Source organism: Astatotilapia calliptera, chromosome 1, assembly GCF_964374335.1.
Source record: "Astatotilapia calliptera chromosome 1, fAstCal68.1, whole genome shotgun sequence".
Taxonomy (NCBI): Eukaryota; Metazoa; Chordata; class Actinopteri; order Cichliformes; family Cichlidae; genus Astatotilapia; species Astatotilapia calliptera.
This window is the reverse complement of record NC_137422.1, coordinates 14968952-14994404: the sequence shown is the minus strand read 5'-3', so window position 1 is coordinate 14994404 and position 25453 is coordinate 14968952. Positions and strand designations below refer to the sequence as shown.

General features: G+C 40.6%; 2 protein-coding genes across 2 annotated transcripts; one reads left to right on the top strand and one right to left on the bottom strand.

Moving 5' to 3' along the window:
* rbms1a (RNA binding motif, single stranded interacting protein 1a) lies at positions 1-15041 on the bottom strand. Its single transcript, XM_026164679.2, has 14 exons — positions 14569-15041; positions 12498-12637; positions 9878-9936; positions 8827-8918; positions 7704-7861; positions 6932-7011; positions 6696-6796; positions 6414-6463; positions 6223-6313; positions 4753-4803; positions 3848-3949; positions 3162-3230; positions 2838-2912; positions 1-898 (listed from the first exon to the last, which is right to left on the bottom strand). Exons 1-13 carry the CDS (start codon positions 14617-14619, stop codon positions 2844-2846), a joined length of 1113 nt encoding a protein of 370 aa, XP_026020464.1. The 5' UTR covers positions 14620-15041; the 3' UTR covers positions 1-898; positions 2838-2843.
* Positions 15042-18668: 3627 nt separating this feature from the next.
* On the top strand, positions 18669-22473 carry psmd14 (proteasome 26S subunit, non-ATPase 14). Its single transcript, XM_026164665.2, has 11 exons — positions 18669-18938; positions 19720-19782; positions 20031-20102; positions 20192-20311; positions 20476-20546; positions 20749-20899; positions 21056-21163; positions 21713-21787; positions 21871-21996; positions 22105-22167; positions 22297-22473. Exons 2-11 carry the CDS (start codon positions 19735-19737, stop codon positions 22393-22395), a joined length of 933 nt encoding a protein of 310 aa, XP_026020450.1. The 5' UTR covers positions 18669-18938; positions 19720-19734; the 3' UTR covers positions 22396-22473.
* The last annotated feature ends 2980 nt before the right edge of the window (positions 22474-25453 follow it).

Here is a 25453-nt window from a genome sequence, read left to right as displayed (position 1 = left end):
TTTGTTGTCGTTTTGTTTATTTATTTATTTATTTTTGTAAAAAAGGAAAGAAGAATATAAGGATTTCCCTTGCTCTGAGTTTGTCACCGTTCTCATTTCTCAGTATTGCCGCGGGACTCTCGTTTTCTTTATTGCTACCAGACGACTAGATAGCGCAACGCTCAATGGAAAGCCTCGTGATTCCACACACACCGTTTTGCTCAGTCCGATAAGAAATGTGACACCTGATCAAGTTTTGATGAAACAAGGTTGGAGAATGTTCGATATCACGTAAGGAAGGCACCTTTTCCAATAGTAAATTCCTAATGAAATGGTCACTCGTATCAACTGTCGAGTGCAGTTTTCTGAGCTGTGGCAAAGTCGAAAACCAAAGTGAAGTTATTTTAAAACTTCAAAATTCTGTGCAAACGAGGTCTGCAAGGGTTTTGTCCATATACCACAAATAAAGGAACTATCAAATCATAGAAACCTTGATGGGATAAGGAGGGAGGGAGTGATATCTCCATCTCATGCATTTATTACCACATCGTACTTGAATGGGGAAGGTGAGGGTGAATGGGCACAGGTGGGGATGGAGGGAGGTACGGGGGTCATCTGGCAAGTGTTTGAGAATCCTTGAAAAAGAGGAAAACAAGAACAGCATTTTGTATTTTTTTTTTTATCAAAATAAATCTTGGTTTTTCTTTTTTTTTTTTCTTCTCCTTTTCCCCCACTTTGACTCGCTGGCTGCTTGAGTCTGTTTACACTGTCCTCATTTTCAACTACAAATGTTGGGGCTGTGCAAAAAAAAAAAAAAAAGTTCATGTTTCTGGTCCAATCAGCAGACAGAGACTGTTATTCCTGTGATGTCATCAGCAACTTCCCACCTGCCAACTGGCTCACAAAACAGGAATGTGGCCTGAAAGACAAAGAAAGCAGAAACAGGGATATAAAACTTGATTTTTTTACTAAACAGGGGCCACAAAAATACACTCAACTGCTACAGGTCAGCTGCTCCTTAACGCAAATATCTACCGTATTTTCCGCACTATAAGGCACACTTAAAATCCTTTAATTTTCGCAAAAATCGACAGTGCACCTTATAATCCGGTGCGCCTTATGTATGAATTCTGGTTGTGCTTACTGACCTCGAACCAATTTTATGTGGTACACGGTGCTCAAAAATCTGTCAAAAAATGTTTTAGTACGACCTTGGTAAGCTACGAAGCTGCACCGGATTGTCAGAGCATTACGGCTCCTGTAGTCAGGAGCCTTGCGGAGCAATCTGGGTCCAAAACTCCGTTCGCTTCGAGTTAAAAACCCTCTAAATTCTATCATCTTTAATAACATGATCAGCGTTTCTGCTTTACCGGGTGTAACAATTAAGTTTAACATCCAGGCATCCATAAAACCAGAATTTATTAAATTTAATGGAGTTAGAAATTAGCAGGAAGTTAGCTCGCTAGTTTCTACCTAAACATGATATAGCATGTTCTGACTGAGAGATTGCTGAAAGAATTAAAACGTACAGCTCTGCTATCACTTCCAACATAAATGAAGACAGAAAACTACACAGCAGTGACTTTTGCAGGGTTACTGAAGTTGGGCTAGCTGGTATACAATGATGTGCTACGTGATCGATAGCAACACAGCTATGTTAGCATAACATTAGCACAGTGAAGCTGGAGGATGAATGCTAACTTTTTCCACTCTATAAAAGTTAACGTGAGGGTTCCCGATGGTTAGGGACAAATGCAATCGCATTGCAGGTTGCTGTAAATGGACCAAACTTCAGTCAGGAGAACAACTGAGATAATCCATCCACAATAAGAGGTTAGTCATTAATATACTGCAACAACATGAGAATAGAGCAGCTGTGAGTGAATTCAACATTAATGAATCAATGGTACGGAAGTGGAGGAAGCAAGAAGAATGATTTGAGTAAAGTTTGACTTATCTGATTTTGTTTCGCTTAATGCGCTTTATAATCCAGTGTGCCTTATTAATGAAAACAGACCCGTTCATCAACAGTGCGCCTTATGGTCCGAAAAATACGGTAATTGGCCAATAACATAAATAAATTGACTGTACTCAAATGCAATCCGCAGTCAACTTATTTCCATGTGAATATGACAAAAGTGAAGAAACTGGCTGTGATGCTATCATGTTAATATGGAACCAAAAACTCAGAGGGATGTTTCCAGCAACCTGTTGAATCTGTGCCACAAAGACTCAAGGCAGCTCTGAAGACACAAGGGGGTCCAACCTGGTACAGGCAAGGTATAACTAATGAAGTGGCCGGTGTATATCTATAAACACACTTGAGATTTGAACAACAATCCTGAACATCCGGGTGCAATTAATCACTACAGAAGTCTCGTCGTTCAGGGTGGCCCATTGCTAGCTAAACCATAGGGTCGCACAAACACAACAGTCAAAGGTTAAATGGAGCATAGCAGACATAACAATCACAACCGACTAAATTAACGATTTGAACTCAGACATATACATTCCCACGAGTCTGTAATCTACATTTTCAGTATGTTTTTGATCTTGTGGCAAATAAGTCAGTAGGGCTTGACTCAACATGCCTTTGCTCAGGTTTTATGTGTGCACTCAGGCAGCCGAGTGAGGCCCAACTCTTAACTTAATAAAAGAGACAACTGTAACAGAGCAGCATATATAAACATTTACAGTACTTTGCATTCGCACAAAGGTTTCTCCTCAAAAGTTTTGTATCATTACAGAAATTCGTCCCGGGGCTTTATTAGGATGTCCACTTGACTGTTACGTGTCAGTGAAGCTGCTGAAGTAAACACTCATGTTGTTGAGATTTACGTTTGGAAACCTAAGCATACCTGCATCTACTTGCTGAGTTGACTGTAAGGGGACGAGTTGTTGGAGGAATCCACTTGCTGCGGCGTGCCATTTTCCTGAAAAGCAAAACATCAGCATCTCTCATTTAGAATCTGATAATAACCATCCTCGCTGTGTGTGCATTGAGATAATTGATAGCTTTAGAGGACAAGCACCTCAAAAACAATCCAGGCCCTTTTGAAGGACAGACCACTGGACTGGCTGTTGCAATTTTGTTTAAGCGGTTTATTGTTTTAACACCGTTAAGGCAGAAGCTGAACATTTTAAATGAAAAGTTGAATATGATAAAGATAGAATAAACCTACCGGTGCTGCCTGCATGGCGGGATACTGAGGCATGTAAGCTCCCTGGACACCTGGGTTTGCTGGAATATACTGAAAGATAAGAAAAAAATGGAAATAATTTAATAGTATATTTCCTATGGAGATGCATGAAAGACAGTTAGGCAACTCAACTTTATGTGCACAGCATTTTCAGGATGACAACGTTGATCCACAGGAGAATGTCAAAGTTTGGTTGACAAAAAACCTCCTGTAACTGTAGCAGTTAGAAGCTCGTGTTATGTTCTTATAACTGCATCTGGGGACATGCAGATGCAGTTATAAGAACCAAAAACATCTGTCACGTATGAATGAATTTAACTTCCTTAAAGTGCAAAAAAAAAAAAAAAAAAAAAAAAGTGTCTTCTGGCTCAGGCTCAATAATAAAAGTGTGCCAAAGGCCCTTTTTAAAAAAATTAACATGACCTTATTTGCAATAATGACACACACACCACACACACTCACAAGGTGCAATTGCCAGCTATACTACAGCTGGTAATAACCAAAAAGAAAGATTTCATCTTGCCAATTCACAGATATCTGTGCACAGTGTTGCAATCATAATCATAATTGCCTCTAGTGTGCTGTTTAATGGTAGCACAGATTTCATTTGATTAGTGCTGTGTGTGTGTGTGCATGAGAGATGGAAGATATCCCAGAATTCCACTCACCGCTCCAGTGTTTCCCAATGACAGCTGGCCCATCTGCTGAGTCATCATGGCTGTTGGGTGCAGTGACATGGAGGGATCCACAGAGGGCGACATCACAGAGGCCTGAAAACACAAAGTGGCTCAGTTTTGTGGCACACGTCACATGAGTCAAGTCATTTAGATAAAAACAGCAACACCACACAGGAAAGGCAGTGATTGGTACAAAAATAACAAGTGTTACTCTCTGACATATATACGGGTCAGCACAGGCCAGCGAGCTGGGGAAAAGGACAGGCTTTCGAAACACATCCGTAACACTAACTGTGACGGTGTAGTAGTTTCAGGTCGAAAGAAAACGCTGCACATTCAGAACATTGTCTTCTATGCTAGTAAATTATGCAGAAGGTGTGGTGTTGCCAGCTCTAGCCAGTTTTCAGATGGAGTATTGCTTTAAACATGATGCCCTCAGGGAACGGACCATTTCCTAACAAAAAAAAAAAAAATGGGGGAGGGGGCAGATCAGCAGAGACACTTGTTCCACTGGAAACCATCTGTTGGAAGAGTCAAAGAGTCACAAGACTGTCTCTGCTTCAGGCATTTCCTGCTGGATCCAGAAAGCGGGAGAAGGGGGGGGGAGGGCAGTGGCTGGAAGCCTCTTTAGTTGTTCCATTTCTCTTTCATACGCAGTCCAACACACACTTAAAGCATGCAGCGGCTATTTCCCAGAACTTGTCTCAGCCTCTGGCCTTCTCATGTGTTTGGGGAAGTTTTGTAGCTGGACTTGTCTGCATCAGCAGAACAGGGGGAATAAAGTGACACTGTGAGCGGCTATGAGCTCAGAAGTTTAGCTGCAGTGGCACCACACACCCATTTCCTGTGCACAGAACACGACGCAGTTTATAAAGCCGTGGCTGCAGCTGCCTTACCGGGTGTTGCATGATGTATGGTTGATGTGCCACCCAAGAATGACTCTGCACCTAATGACGAGAGAGGCAGAATGAGAGACAGATGCAAAGAAAGAGGATGAAAGCAGCAAAACGTGTCGCCCATTTACAAATGCAAAACAATTTATCTCATCTCCACCTCAGTAGTTTTATTTGTGGACTGTATAAGAGTAGCTCTGCACAATTTACAGTTCAAAAGTAATGGATCATTTGAACCTTTGGCCATTTAAGAATTAATATATATGACAAAGAAACTAGGATGCATACTAGGATAGAAATTGAATGATTCTAACAGTCTGAATCACAAGCCACAGGCGAATCAGCATAAACGCCATCTATCATCATAAAGACAGCACACTCCTGCTCAGACATAAGAGCCCCAGTAATATCCAAAGCCATCATCTTTTTAAGTAAAAGCCTGGTTGCTTCTCTTGCGTGGCACTAAGCACACCAGTGGCTTCATAACTCCAGTTCTGCCTTCAGTACTGAGCCTAATCATCTCCATTAAGGAGTTCATATGCCTTACTAACAGCCTGGGTGAGGTCCACCCTACTTCTGCTCAACTGGTCTTTTCCCGAAAACCCTTTTTTACAGTTTTTTATAAGCTTAAGCTGATTTGTTGTTGTAATCAGCTGCCTTCCTCGTTTAACTGTAAATGTAAGCCTGTTAGATGTTAAACAGTTATCATTTAAATTTGGTATGGGCAATATACAGGAAAGCTCTGGCAGTAGAAGATCATAGTGTTGCAAATGTAAAGGCATTGCTTTCTTGGAAACAGGTTAAGAATCTATTGGAGTTCGTGATTAACTCCTCACGTGATCCGAGTATCTACTACACAGCTCTTAAAACTCTGAAGTGAATTTATCTGCGACCATCTGGCAGACGGCTGGTGAAAAAAAATAAACTCAAATCAAAACTTAAATTTATCCCTCCTGTGCAAGTGACAGACCTTTTCAGTGGTTTGAGGTATTTTCCACACAGAATGTCATTCATTAAAACTCTTTGGCAACAGGAAGGAAGACGTGAGAATTCAGAGAAACCTTGACTCAGAGATGATGACTGTGCCTGCTCAAATGATGAGTTTGTTCCAGCGAACTCCTAAGCTTACTGTCAGATAACACGAGCTCTGTTCACACATTAAAAAAAATGCAAAACCACATGGAGCTTCCAACGTCTGAGGCAGCCCAGGAAAATTACATTCATCCATCTATCTTAACTGATTTAGGATGTGGGGGTTGGAGGGGTGGAGCCTATCCCGGCAAGCATTGAGCAAGAGGTGGGGTACACAGTGACTAGGCTGCCAGTGTAAGTTGCATATACAAGCAAAAGGATCCACCAGCCCACACACTGTAACCTCAAATGTGGAATACAGAGGAGCGGACAAGTATCGAGAAAGCGGTTCAGCTCTTAGAAAGGGTTTTCTTGGCCCATTAAAGGGATATTGTGCAGTACCTGGTAAGCAGAGACTGGAGACATGTAGGGAGCCATTGTGGGCTGCACAGTCATTATCCTGTTGGTGACTGGATAAGGAGAAGCATAGTACCTAGGAAACAAGACAGTATTTTACAACAAAGCTTGGGAATTATGAGACTAGTAAAGTGTAAAATGAGGGCATGAACTGTTATAACCAGAGTGCAACTTACCCGTTCTGTATAGCTGCTGAGGAGGGGTCATAAGTGAGAGTCATTGCCCCCTAAATGACAAAACCATCAAAAAGGTAGAATTACATAACTGAATTATTAGTTCTTACTACTTTAGCGTAACAGTAAAACACCATGAAACCATAATTGGTGAAATTACCTTTTCATTTCAACGGTATGGCTCAACAGACCCATACAATATTCTTGATAGACTTGTTAGAAGAAGATTGATTCTCAGTAATAAAAACGAGGTGGCATACATGCAAGATAGATGACATTACGTACTAATCTGAGATCCGCTGTCTGTCCGTTGGGAACAAATCCGCCATGAGCATGTTTCTTCCTTTGACTGTCAGCAAACTTACACAGCAAGGGCTGAGAGGGTGCTGGGGAGGAGGGATGTGGAAAAAAAACAAAAACAAAAACCCTGACATGTTAACAATCACTCAACAATTATTAATCACCGCCTCTGCGGTTTTCATCTGTGGGAAAGTATCCAGAAAGGGGAAACTCTTCCCTACCCAGAGCTCCAGAAGCCGTCTTGATAAACTTCCCATTGAAGTGGGAGATGACTGCATTGCACTGCTCTGTTGTGTCCATCCTGATGGAGGAGAGGATGAAACAACAACAAAGACTCATCATCAAGTGACACAGAGATCATCTAAAGTGCAATCTTCTTTAACGCAGTGATGCTGGCATGACTGGAATAACTCGGATTCTCATTTTTGTGACCATTTACATTCTGTAGGGTTTATAGCCAACAACCGGCATAGATATGTGAAGTGAAACAGGAGGCAGTATAGGGTTATATGTCCAGTTATCGATGACTGCTTTGGGTTTTGCACTGTAACGCCAGATTCTGGAGGAACACAGACAACACAAACACAGCCTGTATGCTTCGTGTTTGCTGTTACTGACAGCAGTGTTATGCAAAAGCATGTCTTACACAGACAATGAGCCAAAACTGACTCTATTTAATAAGTCTGAGGGCAGAACACAGGCTTGTTTGCTCTACATTGCAATACAATGGTACCTCAAGTGAGCTATTGTATTACACAATTTCAAAAGCAAACGGTAACAGTAACTAATGCACTGTTAATTCTATGTCTAATAAAGGAAGGCAGGTTACAGATTGCTGTGCTAGGACAGGAGCTGCACAGTGCCACTGCTACTTCATAACACAATTTATCATCATAGGTTTGCTGAAGGTTTATGTTGCACCTCCTTTAATACCGATCAAACAGGAAAAAAAAAAGAAAAGAATGTTCTTTCTGTGAGTCTCTTGTGACAGACCTGGCAAAGCCCACACCTCGGCTGTTGCCGCTGTAGTCTCGTAGGATCCGCGTGGAGACGACCTGACCAAAGGGCTGCAGCATGTTCTCCAGCTCTTTCTCATCCACAGACAGAGGCAAGTTGGAAATGTACAGATTTGTGGGGTCCTGTTCCTGCTGCTGCTCGTGTTGAAGGAGACAGAAAAGAAGAAATGCACTGAATGCTTTAGCATCATGTCACGATAAAATGAAATCAACACTCACAAAGGCTGTGTTGTGCCATTTCTCTACTGACAAATGAATGCATGACACAAAAAAAATAAATTCTCTGCATGAAACTTGCCTGGGCGCAGATCAGCTAAAGTGTGGTTAATGGCTAGAGGAACATTTGGTTAAACAAGCTCTCCTGCACACACAGACACACACACACACAGTGTTACACACTTCATCCGCACTGTGCAGCAGCTCAGCGCCTCCACAGTCTTCCCTAGAAACAGCAGGAGAGCGGCGTAGCCTAGCTACCGCAACACACAAACTGCGTTCAGCCATGTTTGCTCCAAACAAAGCAGCTACATGCAGGTCTCCAGTGAGCCACCGCACACCAGTGAATTCTAACCCGTGAATTCAATCACACGCAGCATGCATGTGAAAGGGAAAGGACTGGAAGACATTAGCCCACTATGAGAGAAATCACAGATATTATGCAAAAATATCCTTGTGTGCTTTACTTTCAATTGGCCACAGAGGCTCGAGAATGCCTCAACGCTTAAAGTGCTGCTATAACAGAGCACTGCTGCAGATATCACTATGTATAAATAGCAACTGCAAATACCCAATAGCAGTAAAGTTCCTGGTAAAATTCTGTATAGTGTATAAAGGAGAGTGGGTAATGTGTTGCACTGACAGGTTATTTGGCAGAGAGAGATGTGACATCTGGTTTCTACAGTGAAAGTAAATGGGGTCACGGGAAGAACAGCTTGTCAGCTGAGGTCATGTGACCGGTCTAATGTCATTCCCCAACACACAGTGGACACAAGCGTGCACGCATTAAAAAACAAAGGAAGAAAAAAAGCACAACCCCAAAGAGATGTTCGCAAGCATAACAAATATGCACAGACATGCACATGTGCATGTACCAAACTCACCTTGGCCATCTGGGCCTGTATGCCGCTGGTTTTCAGAGCATGGACTGCTTTTAAAGCAGCCGCTGGGCTGTCAAAGTCCACAAAGCCGTAACCTGGAGTTTGCAGAATAGTATTTACATCAGCAGTCAGTAAGTGATAACATCACTTACTGAGATATATATATATATATATAAAAATTGCTTATTCTCGTAAATATAACAACATATTTTATACGTGAAAGACTCATAAAAGAAATCTTGTAATTGAGATGTGTGGGAAATCTTTTAAAGGAATTGCTTTGGGAAGTCTGCTTATTCATTTCCTTCCCCAGAGTTAGACCAGAAGCTCGATAACACTAAGATCCTTGAGCGGGTAAGCTCGGCTAAGAATAAACACTAAAAACTATACTTGGCTTTGTTGAAAGATAAAAATATAACCGTCTACCAGGACCTCTTCAGAATGAGCAGGATATAATTAATGCATTGTATCCTGTTTATCTGGGCAAAACCTTTGGTTTTCAGCCACCTTTCTGTAGTATTGAAATCAAAATGCTGTACTATTCCTTTAAACCGGTATCTATGTCTCACCCACATTCTATGCATGCCTTTTCACCATTTTCTAGAACATTCCAACAGTGTGAAAAAGATCTGTAAAAATGCAGTACAGTATGTTCTGCATTTTAAAATGAAGAAAGTTTTTCCGTATTTTTTTAAACAGTGCATCGAATCTTACCATCTGCTTTCTTATTATACAGCCAGCCATTATGCACTGTTTTCCATTTATTTCCATAAAGTGTAAAAATCTGTTAAATCTATTTGCGGAGACTCGGTGAAACCTCTGTGATACTTATCACACTTCTGTCTTCATAGTGTTAAAATGCAATGAAGATTTTACCAATCAATCTACACTTTCACCTGTGAAGCAAACCAACAGCACACGTTGTGTGACAAAATTATAAACCGGGCGTATTCACAGTTGGCTTTCAGGTCACGTGTTAGGTGGCTCTCTGTACTTAATTTAAAGTTGAACTGCTAGTATATTTTGGCAGCTAGAACTTATTGATCTCACTGACCTTTACACTTGTTGGTTGTCTTGTCCAGGATTGCCTTTGCAGACTGAATCTTTCCATACCTGTGTGCACAAAAGATGTAGACTACCGTTAAAGACAACGATGAATCAACAGCTGAGACTGTTCTCATTCTGTATTATTTAAGATTTCCAGATCCAGATTTCTCTGGATTTGTTTCCAGAGAAATCTCTACATGGAGAGCCTTCATTCAACTTGACAGTGAGGTTAAAGAAAAGAACAGTTCACAGGACGATTAAACCACACAATGTGTAACTGGTTTCAGTTTACATGTTTCAGGCTTTGCTTTATCTCTGACTTTCCACTCAAGTTGAACTCTGACACAAACTGTGAGCTTCTCTACCCGCACACCATACACACTGAATGCCTAGCTTACATCACCATTCAGACCTTGTTGCTATGAAAAGCACTTTCATTTCTGCTTTGTGCTGCCAAACACCACTGGGAACACGAACAAAACACAAGCAAACATGACACAAACAGCTGCTGTTGCTGCTGCGGGTTACATGAGTGGACGTCCTTTTCCATTTGCTTGTGAATCAGAAGGAAAAAGATTGGACAAAACAGCACTAATTATGGCAACCCACCACATTAACCACTTAGACTGGCATCTGTACTATCAGCACGTACAAGGCATTCTCACCAGTTGAATGAGAGTTTTGCAATCTGCTTTGCATACCAAAGATGAGCTGTGACTTTTCTATATGTTTCTTTATGGTGGTTGGCACCTTTTATGTGGACACTACGGTTAAACCAGCATGGTTTTTGCATGTCTGCATTGATTTTTTGGCATCAAACAGCAAACAGGCTTTTATTTTTAAGAGTGTAATATTTTACTTTAATTCCAGTAACTATTAAACCACTTATGCTATTTATTTAGCATATTCAGGAAAGGTCTCTTCTTATTGTGTAGGAAACCAGTTATACACAAAATAATAACAAGAAATCATAACTCACCTCTTTATATTGCATTCACACTTAAAATTATGCAATAACAGGCAGACTGCTAGGCTTTACTTAAACTAATTACTATCCAACGTTTTAAGAAGTGTGCTGAATATATGGTGAATGAAATATTCCTGTCACCAAGCACTGAGTAGCAAGAATCCAATCATCCTGTCCAAATATGGTCACCTCTGGCTTCAAAAACTGAAGATTGTAAAAGCCGTAATATCAAAGCAGGAGTCCACACAACACAGGTGGTGTTTGATGGCTAACGCTATCTGTTAATCTGCTTAGCTTACTACAATGTGATGAATTGAAAATACTGTAAATATATATTCTGCCCAAAAGAACAAAATATGTCTCATGTCCACTCTTAAATTCTTACTAATTAGATTTAAAAACCTTAAATGTAACAATTTCATGCTGTGCTGGTACAGATGGTAGCTTTCTATTTTCTGTCCTCTGTCCTAAGACAAGCTGACCCTGACCATAGAAAGTATTGAGATTTTGCAGCCATGAGATACCAACTTATCTGCCATTTTTGGACGCGTGACAATCATGCTGACAATTTAAAGTTAAGTGAATAAAACCCCAGATACACAGGCCTAAAGACCAGTCTGCGACCATCTGACAACCATCCATTTCTTGGGAAAAATGGATTCCCTGACCGATAGGCAAAACCTTTGTTGTGATGGTTTTTGGTTGCTAGCAGAATGCTGCAGTCGCCTGTAGTCTGCATGAACCCAGCTAGCTTGTCTACCAACACTAGCCAACTATTCTAAAAAATGGCAGTAGAACTGTGAAAAATGCGCCTTTTAAAATGTCTTAGCTAGACGAACATTATTCTTTTCCAGTTTGTGCAGCACTTTTTCAGGGTTTACTACTTGGCTAGTAGGTAATAAGAGTGTTTGCAGACAAGCTACTGCTAGTGACCAAAGCAATTGCTAAAGGGTTTTTCTTGTAGTACAAGAAAGCAACTACTTACGAAATGGTTGGGGAATATAATTTTTTTCCCTTTTGATGTCCAATAAAGAGGACAGCTCTTGAACAATGGAGCTAGCTTCTAGTGGTGAAAAGTGAATCTAAGGTGGAATTACTTTGGATTGTCTTTAACAGCCAGCAGGGGACGACTCTTGTGGTTCCAAAATAAATTTGGGCTGGATAGAAACCCCTGGACTGGGACCTCGGTTTACATGTTCCTGATACATTTATGGTCACAATTGCTAGTTTCTGATTACACTGAACAAAAGATCAAATTAATGCTGCAAATTTAAACAGCAGGACGATCATGGCGAAAACACTCATGGGTCAATAGCAGGACTTCAGTAACCTGTGGATCAGTGATTCCCAGTGTGTGGGGCTTATCAACCTGGTGAACCACTGAAGTGCTGCTCGTGTACCATAACAAATCCCTTACATAAAAAAATTAAGAAATAATTTTCAATTTTGTGAGTTATTTTAGCGCAAACTACTTATATTTTGCCTTTTCTGGGCCATTATCTGAGCCTGAATTTGTCATATATTCTTTCAATTAAAATGTATTTTTAAAAAATTGCTGTCCTTTTTTAGAGCTACTATTCAACCCCTTTCATTTGCAAAGTACAATAAGTGACAAAACATTCGTTTGCACAGCCATACGCGTATATGAGCACGAACTCACTGGTGACAGAGTTTGATCAGGTCCAGGTCTGTCGTGGCAGGAGGCAGGCCACGGATGTAAAGGTTAGTTTTGCTGAGCTGCTCCAGGCCTGTGCTGCTGCTGCTGTTGCTGCTGGGACTGGACGGAGTCATGGGGTAGGACTGCACACAGGAAACACACTGTTAGGAAATGTACGGGAGCTGGATAATCTAATTTAAACTCAGGTCAAGCGTGATCACAAGAACATTTCATCAGTGTGACAAACACACAGGGAAAACGCTGTCTGCACTAGTCCATGCAGTACTCGTCTAACATCAATAAGCACTGCTCGCTAAAGAGCTGCATTTCAGTTGGTTTTCTACAGCGAGACACACCTGAGACCACAACAGGTCCGGTGGTAGCAGAAGAAGGACTCAAGGATTGGCCAACTTTGAGCTGCTTTTAGGTTATTTGCTTGTATGCCACTCACATTCATTTTAAAGAATAAGGCATGCTAAACATTTGGTGAGTTTGCAGTGATGCCGATCACAGAAAACTCAACAAATATTAACAAATGTTACTAATTAACTACCCAGTTGTGCATAGAGGTACCTAAAATTAAGCAGTCAAACAAATTAAATTATTTAAAGGGACAGCAGCCTAAAAGCAGCTTTCCTACATCTTGAATATGTTCTTATAATAATTTTGTACGTTTCCATATTTCCATCGATCCATGCGTGTTCTTAACTCGCTTATCTGACTTAGGGTCACAGAGGAACTCCTTGAATTCTCTACCTTTTCTTAAACTGAGCAAAAGGTTTGCCCTTTAACCCCTTAGCTGTAAAAAGACAAATTTCCTGTGCATTCTTTTGCATTCTTATAGGTGGGCCTTTGGGTCTGACATCAGACAGACACTTCCATTTTTTTTCTTACTTGCACACCAAACCACACCACTGCCCTGCAAAGCATTTCCTTCCCTTTACTCATTCATTAAAATCCCCCCACCAGCCACCGCAACCCTCTCCAGTTCAGATCAAAGACAAAGCGTGGCAAAATAACACCATCTGTCCATAACCGAAATACAATCCACATTTTAGGAGCCAAAACTGTGCACATGGGCCAAACAAGGCCAACTATGGCTAAATGTTCATAGCAGGTATTATTCTTTCACATGTGAAGACCTGATTCCTGCCACAGGAACATCTGTTAGGTCTCGTATGTGTTCAAGTAGAGGCCTTACACTTTTGTTGGTGTGCAATTACAAAGCTTAACTTAAAGCTAAAAAAAAAAAGCCCATCAAAGCTTCTCCATTAGAGGGCAGCTATGGTATATTTTACTCGCAGGGCCCTCTTATAGCTGATTAAACACCTACACTGAAGACTCATTCTTCCCCTGAAGGGATTCATAGGAGATCGGATTCACATCCCCGTCCTCAAAGTAACGTGCAGTACCTTCCGATGAATATATATTACAAGAAAATTGAACCCTCGCTCCACCTTATCTGAAGCAGGGTTCACATTTCCGTCAGCGGCAGAGGTTAAACACCCGCCGCCTCTCTCCTTCCATCTTCCATCTTCAGATGGAAAAGCACAGGGGCACGGCCTTCATTCAGACCAGCCTTTTCTCTTCACCTGAGAGGTCAAAAAGAAGAATGCAGGCAGGCAGGCTGCATAGTTCAGCCAGCACACTGACATTCATCCCAGCTCTCTCTCTCTCCCTCTCTGGATCCAACCAGAATGCATTAACCTATAAAATGGACTACAACCGTCATGCACATTGACCAGAGTTGGCCAGCAAGGTTATACGGACGTAATAATTAAAGTATCGGTTGTACAGCTACAGATCGGCTCGGATTTTATCTTTATTTTATTTAATATCTTCATCTTATTAGGTTTCCCCTTTTGACAAGTGCTGAGAGCAGATGATCTGTTTTCCAAACGGGGTTTAATTATTACCAGAATGTGGCGTGAACGCATGTAAATCCTGAAATGGCTTTCCAATGTCATGTGCTATTATTCACCCCATTTTCTCCCCTCAAAGTGTGATTTTAAAAAAAAAAAGTAGGAAGAAAGGGGGAAAACCCAATGTGTGTATGTGTGTGTCTTTGGCCTACCTGCTTACGATTGGCTGTCTTCGGCGGGTTGCCCGTGTTTGCAAAGATCATCCTGGAGGTTATAGATGGATTTTACTTCCTCCCCCCCAGAAAAAAGGGGAAAAAAATCGCACCGATGAGAGCCACTATAGAGACGAAATCCGAGCGGGGTTCGGGAGCCTATCAAATACCCAGTCGCTTTATAACATCCGCATCATGAACGGCTGCTGGACACTTTAAAAAAGAACCCTCGGTCCCGCATAGGTACACTGTTACATCTATACAGTCAGATGCACACCAGGCGATGGACCAGCCCTCCGGTCCGGTTCATTGATCTACGACGTCCTGCTGCAGACCGCTCGGCAGTCCCACCTACTACAGACTAAACCATCTCCGCCTCTGCAGGGTGTTTGACATCAAATAAACTGCGTTGCCGCCACCTAAAAACTCGCAGCGGACGCTTGCTTATTGCGATAAACGGACGTGTGGTGTCTGAGGCTCGGTCGAAATTCAGACACAAAGCGGGTTTGGGTTTGATTTTGGGAAGCACAATCAGTTTGGGCTCAACCCTCGCCGCCTTTCATGTTGTCGTCGTCCGCACATACCAAGCATTCTTCACCCCCACCTCCTGAAACCACACACACAGAGTTGTACACACACACACACACCCTCTTCCTCTTTGTACCCTCCCCCCCGCCTCCCCCCGACACACACACCCCGTCCAACATAGGCTAGTACATGTCACAGAAGTCAGGATGCAGTGATATATAAGCAGTCGCCACCGGCCCCGAGACGAGGTCACAGTTTCCCTGTAAACCGCACAATGTGGGACGGAGGCAAGAACACAGAGCAAATATTGAATTCAAAACACACAAAAACATGCTATTGATGTTTTCTGGAAGGCTTCGTGTACTTCATATCACATAATTATGAGTCAGAAGAAGAAATACTTTTTTTTAATTTAACGGCTTTACAAGATTGATGAGTTCATGGACCCTTCGTAAAAGTGCGTTTTAACACTAACCACTTCAGCGGCTTCACTGTGTATTGAAGACTTTATTTAAAGACCAAGCGCTTTAAAAGTCCCGTCCCCCGTCTCCTACCTTTAAGGGCGATAATTTTATTCTAAAAAACAACCAAACAAAACCAAACTATCTGTACAAAAATCTGAAATTTTGAGTAAAGAAATCTTTTATTTATTGGACAAATAAACTTCAGATCCACACAGCAAAACATTGGTCAATTTACAGTCATGGTAGCCTAGTTTGACATAAATAGTAAGTACAGTACCGCAAAATGACTACATTTACCACAGTGCATTGCCTTAATTGTGAAAGAAAACGAGTCCACAGCAGTGTGCAGGTCATCAGAATCTTTTCAGGACTAAGTTTGAGTTTTTCACCTGTGCAAACGATGCAGGAGATTTCAGTGTAGAAAAGAAACAAGCTGCTACAGAAAAGGAATAAATAATAATAATAATAATAATAATAATAATAATAATAATAATAATAATAATAATAATAATTAATAAACACATAAAAAAACGGTATGATGCTCTTTTTTGGGGGGGGGGGGTGTCTATTATTATTATTATTATTATTATTATGAAGGGATAATAGGAAAATGATGGCATACAAACCTGGGCCCAAGCTGAACCATTACCAAGAGGTTTTCACACATGTAAAAAGGAGGAAATGGTATCAGAGACCACACACGTGTAGATGTGTGTTGTGGATTTGTTGGTTCTAACTTTTAGAGCACCCATTTTACCTTTTTTACTTTGATCTAATTACACTCATTTTGCATTCACATACAAATGTTTAAAGGCTCAAAGCAGTGCCTTCCTCTAGTAGTCATCCTGCTGCAAGTCCTGCTGGAGATTTATAAAGCAGCTCTAAATCCAAATCCCATCAGGGTGCAGGGAAGCTCTTAAAGCATCAAATTTCTCTTCCTTATTTCCTCTGCTGGTAGGATTAAGGTTTCATGCTGGTTTTGAGTTACAAGCCACTTCTGATGTGACTTGAAAAGTCCAATGATTCCTATCTGAACAGTCAGCTGCACCATTTGTTTTCATAAATGTGTTTGTACACTTGTTTTTATGAAGTTAGGCCATGTTTGATTAATAAATCCAATACATCCAATGTGCTGGTGACAGATGAGGTTTCACAAAAGATTCAAATGTAGATGAGTCAAATCTCTGTATTTTTTCATTCTACTTTTTTTTTAAATTATTTCTTTTAAAAGCTCTTCTTTATAAATAATTAAAATATCCAGTAGGTCGATTGTTCCATAGAATTTAGTTTTAGTTTTCTGAATAATTCCTCCAGATGTTTTAAGAATTGCTTCTCTCATCATTTTTGGTAGAATAATGACTGTATGTATTAAAACTATAACAAAAAATAAGCCAGCAGAAAGCCCTGAAACAATGTACTTTTGAGGCAAAGTTAATAATGTACGCCCTACTAATTTAGCCCTGGATCCCAAAGGTCAGAGAAACCCATCATAAGGAAGCACATCCTGGTTAAGACTGCTGAGTGTATTGAACTGTGTTGATGTAGCGGGGGGGTCTGAGGGTTTGAAGAGGGAGGGGCTGAGGAATGTAGATGATTATCTGCTCTGTCCACATCCACCAAAGAATAAGGGAATTTGAAATACCCCCTTGGCGCCATCAGCGTGGCAGCTGACGCATCTAGCATCGCAGTGTATCTAGTAACGGTGCTGGGTGAGATCATACGAGTTGTTCTGTAGAACTGGCTCCTGTCTGGCTAGAATACAGGAAACAAACAGAAAAGCTTTTTCACAACTCCAGTAATGGTGTGGTTTGGCTCAGCGTTTGTGGCTCCTTTGGGAGCAATGAAATGCTTGATTGCTGAAAAAGGAGAAACCATGAAAACATCACAGCAGTCTTCAGCCTTTATATAAAAATACTATTTACTTTATACACTTCTGTTTTCCATAGAAATGATACTGATGTGAGGGCTAGAGGTGGCAACTGGTTAGATTCATTACATTTAGAAAATACATAAAAAGGATTTGTTTGACCGCACTCACTGGATTGATCAACACTTAGAACAATGGGAACATCCAAGGATCTCAGTGAAGATCTAAGAAAGAGAATTCTAGAGTTACACAAGTTGGGGAGGTCTCTTGGGCCATTTGTAAACAGCTGCAGATTCCAGGATCATCAGTAATTTGGATGTGTCGCCACTTTGGCAAGTTCTGGAAAAAGAAACTTTCGCCCTCAGATGAGAGTAAATAGGTTAGGATGTTCAGAAACCAAGGCTCACGCCTTCTATTAACTGAAAACTGCTGGAAAACCAGCATCACTGTCCACAGCGAAGCTAGTTTTACATGGCCATGGGCTGAGAGAGAGAGAGAAGCCCCTGCTCCAAAAAATCTAAAGCAAGCAAAACGCCTTTTAGTCAGATGAGCTAAAGACTAAGCTATTTGGTCACAGTGGCAAGAGGTATGTAGGTACTGAGGAGTGAAGGTGAGGCTTTCAAACTAAAAAAATTGGACTGACTGTTAAGCATGGTGGTTGTAGCGTCATACTCTGGGGCTGTTTTGCTGTCAGTGGTAAATTGCACGAAGTGGATGGAAGAATAATAATGAAGGGCTACCTCCAAATTCTTCCACTTCACCTCAAATCAAATAGCATCAAAAACAGTGAGACAGTTCAAACTTGGTTACTGTTAGTTTGGGTTGACTTGATGGCTAGCAAAAGCATCTGGTCAAGGTGCTGCTTGTTGATAGACATTTTAATATAAGTTGATGTGTATGTTTATATCTGACCCTGTGTGACTTAGAGAAAATGCAAAATAAATTCAAGCCTGTACACCCAATTATTGTTTCTTGAGTCACTAAATGTGTAACCTGTACAATCATTCCTCCCTGGAAAACTATACAGCATACACAAGGGCCGAGTTGTCCAAAATTAACATGACAGTCATGTCCATGATGAGGGTATGTAAATGACTTCAAAATATGTATATATTGACAGAAAGAGCTGATATATAAGTACCCATAATTCAACTGGTTAGATTAACAGAAAAGTTAATACAAATAATAAATTATAAAGACTTTTGATATAAATCTGGTTCTTCTTCTTCTTCTTCTTCTTCTTCTTCTTCTTCTTCTCCTTCTTCTCCTTCTTGTCGAATTCTTTACATAATCGATTTGTTGTCCTAAATGACTTAACATACATAACTGTGGCTCCCTCTAGTGTCTCAATGTTGCAAATGCCAGTCGGGCTCCACCAATATACGTCATTAGTGCGACAGTTACTCTGTGGAAAAAAGACGATTCTGGCTGATTCATTGTAGCCGGGTGGTTTGTTTCGGCTACGACCAGAAAAACAAACTCTTCTGAATACCACACAGGTCTGACAGCAGGTAAGTGGAGGCAGACGTTCAACACAGCTCACAGAAGTCATTAAATCTGATGAAAGGGGATTACTGTAAACAATTTGTTAATCATTTTCTTGTACTAAACGGTGCAGGCTAAGTTAGCACAAACAGGCTAGCGCTAGCATCACGCTAATTGTGTCCGTGAACTGAGCTAAAAGCAGCTCAAAACAGTAAACAAGCTAAAACTATAGTCATCAGCCACAGGCATGTAATGATACATTAACTAAAACATACGAGCCGATAATGTTTTATCAGGCTTATGATGTTGCCGTATTGCGTTTGACGATTATGGGTGAATTAGCACATTGAAGCTAACTGTCATTAGCCTTTCTGTGGAATATGGATATTTGATTAATTAATGTAATTTTTTGTGTTACTGGAAGTGCAGTTTAGCTCATTTTCTGCACACAGAGCTTAGAAATAGTCCGAATTTTCTACTCGAGTTTACTCGTTAGGCCTACGTACACTGTGACTACACATAACGTCTAATCTCATAAAAACAAAATATAACCAAAATATTAAAATAAAATATGCATAAGGTACATTTATTTTAATGTTAGCAGTTAAACATAATTTTAAATAATGTATAGGGTGATCTTATTAATTTGGAGATTGTCCAAACAGAGTAAAATCTGATCTCTATAAGTTTTCTTTGAATAAATGTGGACTGAAGGAACTATTACATATAACTCTGTATCTTCACAAACCATGTCCTGATCACGAGTTTAACAAAACTTTTTTTTGTTTGTTTGTTTCTGTTTCACAGTTAACACATCTCAGTATGGACCGGCTGCTTAGGCTCGGAGGTGGAATGCCAGGTCTTGGCCAGGTAACCTAAAGATAACCAACAGTATAACTACATTACATAAAAAATACACTTGCTAAAGGGGAGTGCTTGTGTGCTGCAGGTTTTATCAGATGGTTACTGCCATTAAATAAATATTAACAGAAAGAAATATAATGCATATGCACATTGTATGCTCTAAAATTCTAACTGATACCTGGAATGTGGTGATTAGTAAAAGCTGCTGCTGTCTTACAAAAGCCTGAACTAATAAAAAAAACACTGCTCCTCAGGGCCCCCCAACAGATGCACCTGCTGTGGACACAGCAGAGCAGGTGTACATCTCCTCTCTTGCCCTGCTCAAGGTAACACCTCTGCACCACATCATCAGCAGTAAATATGTGATGTCCATAAAAAAAAAAACATCTCGATGACTTTTCATGCTATTCCTCAGATGTTGAAACACGGGCGTGCTGGTGTACCCATGGAGGTCATGGGATTGATGCTGGGAGAATTTGTTGATGACTACACAGTGCGAGTGATTGATGTGTTTGCCATGCCGCAGTCAGGAACGGTAAGTTCATTTGTCCCAATCTCCTCCTGTAGATTACCAAGGAGTGCACAGTTGGATAATAAACACCTTGTTTGTATCATGATATGACCAATTTTGAAATAAATTTGTGATGATTAATGTTGACTTTATACTTTTTCACAAAATCACAATTTTGTGCCTCACAGGGTGTGAGTGTCGAAGCAGTGGATCCTGTGTTTCAGGCCAAGATGTTGGACATGCTAAAGCAGACCGGCAGGTAACACTTGAGACTATATAAAATGAATAAAAACTCATTTTCAAAAGGATAGTTTGATCAAATACCTGCTTAGCTAGTAATTGATGCATAAAGTGAAGGCTTAGAAGAGAAAATGAAAGGTTTTTATGAAAAAATTTACGTTAAATGTCTCTAAAATCATATTCACATATGTCTGCTGTCCTCTTCCTGTGCTGTTTAACAGACCAGAGATGGTGGTGGGATGGTACCACAGTCACCCTGGGTTTGGTTGTTGGTTATCTGGTGTGGATATCAACACACAGCAGAGCTTTGAGGCTCTGTCAGAGCGAGCTGTCGCAGTGGTCGTTGATCCAATTCAGAGCGTCAAAGGGAAGGTAGGGATGAGTGGGTACCAAGGAGAAACCCTCTAATCAGCCTCTTATTATTTCAAGTGCAGCGCACAAGATCAGTTATTAAGTGAGAATTCATAATGAATTAGTGATGATGATCGTTTAATTGTGAAACGGTTTTTCCTCCACTGTCATCTTCAGGTTGTTATTGATGCCTTCAGATTGATCAATGCCAACATGATGGTGTTGGGTCATGAACCAAGACAAACCACATCCAACCTGGGTCATCTGAACAAGCCTTCAATCCAGGTAACCTGCTGTTTGTGTTCTTAGAACATGGGTTTTTTCTTAAAATCTCCTAACAGATGGTAGCAACGTGTATTGTTATCTCCAGTTTCTGAACATCATATGCAAAGTAATAGTCACTCATGCTTCTCCATAAAATTATGTTCAGCATTTTCTTTGAATATTTGCAGACAACACCAGCTGTTTGTTTTGTTGTTAGTGTTCAGTTAGCCTCAACAATCAGCTTGTTATAACATGAACAAACACAATTCAGTTAACTTTATTTACATGCAGTTAAATCGTTGCATAACAGCATATACCTGAGGCAGTTGGCACTAGTAAGGTTGCATTCAGAGAGACGTGAAGAACAGGAACAGCTGTGTGCCCTGCCATTCATCACACTTCATTTCCAGCCATTGTATTGAAACTAAATCAGTGTAAAAGATCTAAAGAGGATTTTTTGTAAAAATTCAAAACAAATCCAGTGTTAGAGATTTTTTTTTGTGCAATGTTTGCTGACATTATCCAAAAAGGAAAAAAAAATGCTAAACTTGATGTTTCTTGTGTTTTCAGGCCCTGATTCACGGACTCAACAGACACTACTACTCCATCACCATCAATTACAGGAAAAATGAGCTGGAGCAGAAGGTTTGAGTCTCACAACCTATTAAAGAGTTAATACTTTTGTTAATTTGTGGTAGAACATATGACACATGACTTTTCTTATTCAGATGCTGTTGAACTTGCATAAGAAGAGCTGGATGGAGGGTCTGACCCTGCAGGACTACAGCGAGCACTGCAAGCACAATGAGACCATCGTCAAAGAAATGTTGGAGCTGGCTAAGAACTACAATAAGGTGCGACTTGAAATAATTCAGCAGCAGATAATTTTTTTAAATTTTTAAATTATTTTTTTTTACCATACTGTTCCACAATACTGACATACTGTCATATTTCCACCTCAGGCCGTTGAAGAAGAGGACAAAATGACCCCTGAGCAGCTGGCAATCAAGAATGTTGGAAAACAGGTAGATTTTTGTTTGTATTTATTATAAACTTTATTGAAACCAGGGAATTCTCAAAAAGGATCTGAAAATCTTGACCCTGTGGTTTACATTTTTCATCTTTTTAAAACTTTTTTGTTATTTAATCTACAGGATCCCAAGAGGCACTTGGAGGAGCACGTAGATGTTTTAATGACATCCAACATTGTTCAGTGCCTAGCTGCCATGTTGGATACAGTAGTTTTCCAGTGATTGGGCTGTGTGTGTATAACTGTTAATATTACAACCCTTGTTTTCTTTTATATAAAATAAATGTATGTATGACAGTAATTCCTGTGCTTGTGTCTGGACTGACTTGTAGTGAACTGAACTTGTTAACAGTTACTGGAGGAAGTTGAACCACAGCAAATACACCACAGGTTATTTAATTAACGCAGGGCACTTGGAAAAGCTTAATCCAATACAATGTTACAAATATAAGAACAGTAACCTGTCAGATGACGCGACGCAAAAAGTGCCCACTTGTAAATAAGCAAAAACATACCCGACTATTTATTGGAAAGAACCAGAAACGTCAGATTAGGTTTTATAGCTGATGTAATCTGTCAGAAACTGGAGTCCGGTTGACTGTTTGCACCAAGCAGTGCAGTCTATTAATCAGTTATTCTAAAACAGATTGTAAAAACAACTCTGAACATTTGATAAATAAGTGCCAGCACAATATACATGACCACCTTACTCCTGATGGTCAACTGTAGCTTTTACAGAACATTCAAGTATTAGCAGCCAGATGTTTTCCGTTGTTGGAGGTTTCAGTAGCTTAAAACAAAAAGTGGAAAAAAAAGCTACCATGAAGTTACCGCTTTTATCAGAATATATTTTACAGACATCGCAGAGGGCAAACAACTTTGTTCTTTTGTGCCAAAGCTTCTAATATCACTGAGCTGACTCAGCAGGGACTCTCTATGTTCATGTAACGCCTCTCTTGACCATTAGATGGGGACAGGGTTTCATGCCACAGGGCCAATAGCCCCACCTTCAGTATTACAGTTTTTCTCGATTGGTTTGGCTCATTTCTTGAAACCGAGATGACATTCTCAAAATAACATGGACAGATCTCCAAACCACCTTGCAATTGTTCACAACAGAATGTCATTTCTCATTGGTTTTATCAAATTGCAAATGCTTTAGTTCATGTCTCAAGTGACTCTGTGCTTCTTTTCAAAGGATTATGTACAAGTAGCTACAGTTAGCACAATGAGCCCACATTTACGGTGGCACGGTGGTTAGCACTGTTGCCGCACAGCAAGAAGGTCCTGAGTTCAATTCCAACATCAGGCCGGGGTCTTTCTGTGTGGAGTTTGCATGTTCTCCCCGTGTTTGCGTGGGTTCCCTCCGGGTACTCCGGCTTCCTCCCACCGTCCAAAGACATGCAGCTTGTGGGGATAGGTTAATTGGATAATCCAAATTGTCACTAGGTGTGAATGAATGTGAGTGCGAATGGTTGTCTGTCCCTGTGTGTTGGCCCTGCGACAGACTGGCGACCTGTCCAGGGTGTACCCCGCCTCTCGCCCTATGACAGCTGGGATAGGCTCCAGCGCCCCCCGCGACCCTGAAAAGGAGAAGCGGAAGCGAATGGATGGATGGATGTATTACTAGACCTTGGTATGAACTGAGAGGCTGCTCGAACTGTAAAGTTTACAAATTACATGGCTGAACATATAGCATCTTGACAAAGACCTCATTCTCAGCTTATGCAAAGGCGTGTTTATGTGTGGGAGAACTCATTTTCTAACAGCAAAAGCTGAGCCTAACAGCCGATGCTCGTCTTAGTTCATTAAAAAGGGAAAAAAGACACAATGGGTTCACAGGATCTCAGCCAGCCAAACAACATATATCACATCAACTCAAGTGATGGCGAAGAACGTGGAGCATATGGTCTCGCTCCTCTCCATCTAATATATACTAACTGGACAGATAGTTATGACAGACACGGTCTCCTGCCCTTCTGTCAACCTTAAGGTATTTCAGGCTACGTCATTTTTGCTCCTCACCAAAATCTCTGCAACCCAAAGCTGTGAAAAATGATTTTTTTTTATAAAAGGGCTGTTCAGTTAAACAGCACACTCAAAGACATTTGGAAATGACAGAGCAAGCCCACACATAATTCAAAAGAGTTTGATATCAAAAACATAATATTCCAAGATATATTTTACAGCTGTGCAGATGACTGGAAAGCATCTGTTTTCTCAACTGCTCGTCCAGTTCATGGTTGCTGGGAACTGAAGCCTCGTCCAGCTGTCATACAGTGAGAAGCATGGCACACATTGGACTGGTCACCAGGTCATCATAGGACGCACGCACGCACGCACGCACGCACGCACGCACACACACACACACTAGTTGACCTAACTGAATATCTTTGGATAGTGGGAGGAAGCTGGAGTACCCTTTCAAGATCTTTGACCTAAATTAATGAAAAATTAATGAAAAGCCAACAGGAAATCAGTAAAAGCCTGGCGTTCTTAATAATTGATAACGACTCAAGCTGTAGCTTTGCGAACATCAAAATTATCAGTAACATTCTGTAAATGTATAAAATTATAAACATTTCAAAGTGTCAGTTTATGTAACAATGTGGAAGGATGATAATCCCTGGTTATAAACGTTACCTTGTCATTCCCTTCCTGAAATTCTTCATGGGGTTATTTTGATGCAATCACACACTCAGCACTCTATTGAACCGCTTGTTAATGTAAATATCAAGTCAGCCGATCACATGGCAGTAACTCAGTGCAGTTGATTTAAGTGACTTTGAACATGACGTGGTTGTTGGTACCAGACCGGATGTTCTGAGTATTTCAGAAACTGCTGATTTACTCAGATTTTCCATCATCTCTAAGGTTTACTGAGAACGATTTTAAAAAGAGAAAATATCCAGTGAGAAGCAGTTGATGAGGGTCAGAGGTCAGAAGAGAATACCCAGACTGCTTAGAGGTGATAGAAAGGCAATAATAACTGAAATAGACAGAAGCAGAAGCAGATGCCATGACCATCTCATTATGAATGCAGATTATACATATTGATGGCTGCTTCCCATAGCATAGAGCATCCCATGGGTGCAGTTGACACACAGTGACTGTGTGATGTTGTCATGTCAATATGGACATGGATATGTTACCATCACCTTACTGAATCTATGCCTATCTATCCCTTTGCAGAAATTAGGCTCCATAAATGCTAAAGAGGTAAGTATTATTTCTCAGTTACAGTGAATAGATAGAAAATAAACTGTAGGAAACTAAACAGA

Coding starts and splice junctions, on each gene's coding strand:
- psmd14 (XM_026164665.2), top strand. CDS start 19,735: ATGGACCGGCTGCTTAGGCTCGGAGGTGGAATGCCAGGTCTTGGCCAG. Junction 20,900..21,055: donor TTCAGAGCGTCAAAGGGAAG/GTAGGGATGAGT, acceptor TGTCATCTTCAG/GTTGTTATTGATGCCTTCAG. Junction 21,788..21,870: donor AAAATGAGCTGGAGCAGAAG/GTTTGAGTCTCA, acceptor TTTCTTATTCAG/ATGCTGTTGAACTTGCATAA.
- rbms1a (XM_026164679.2), bottom strand. CDS start 14,619: ATGATCTTTGCAAACACGGGCAACCCGCCGAAGACAGCCAATCGTAAG. Junction 9,937..12,497: donor CTGATCAAACTCTGTCACCA/GTGAGTTCGTGC, acceptor TTGTGCACACAG/GTATGGAAAGATTCAGTCTG. Junction 2,913..3,161: donor CCGCCATGCAGGCAGCACCG/GTAGGTTTATTC, acceptor TTTGCTTTTCAG/GAAAATGGCACGCCGCAGCA.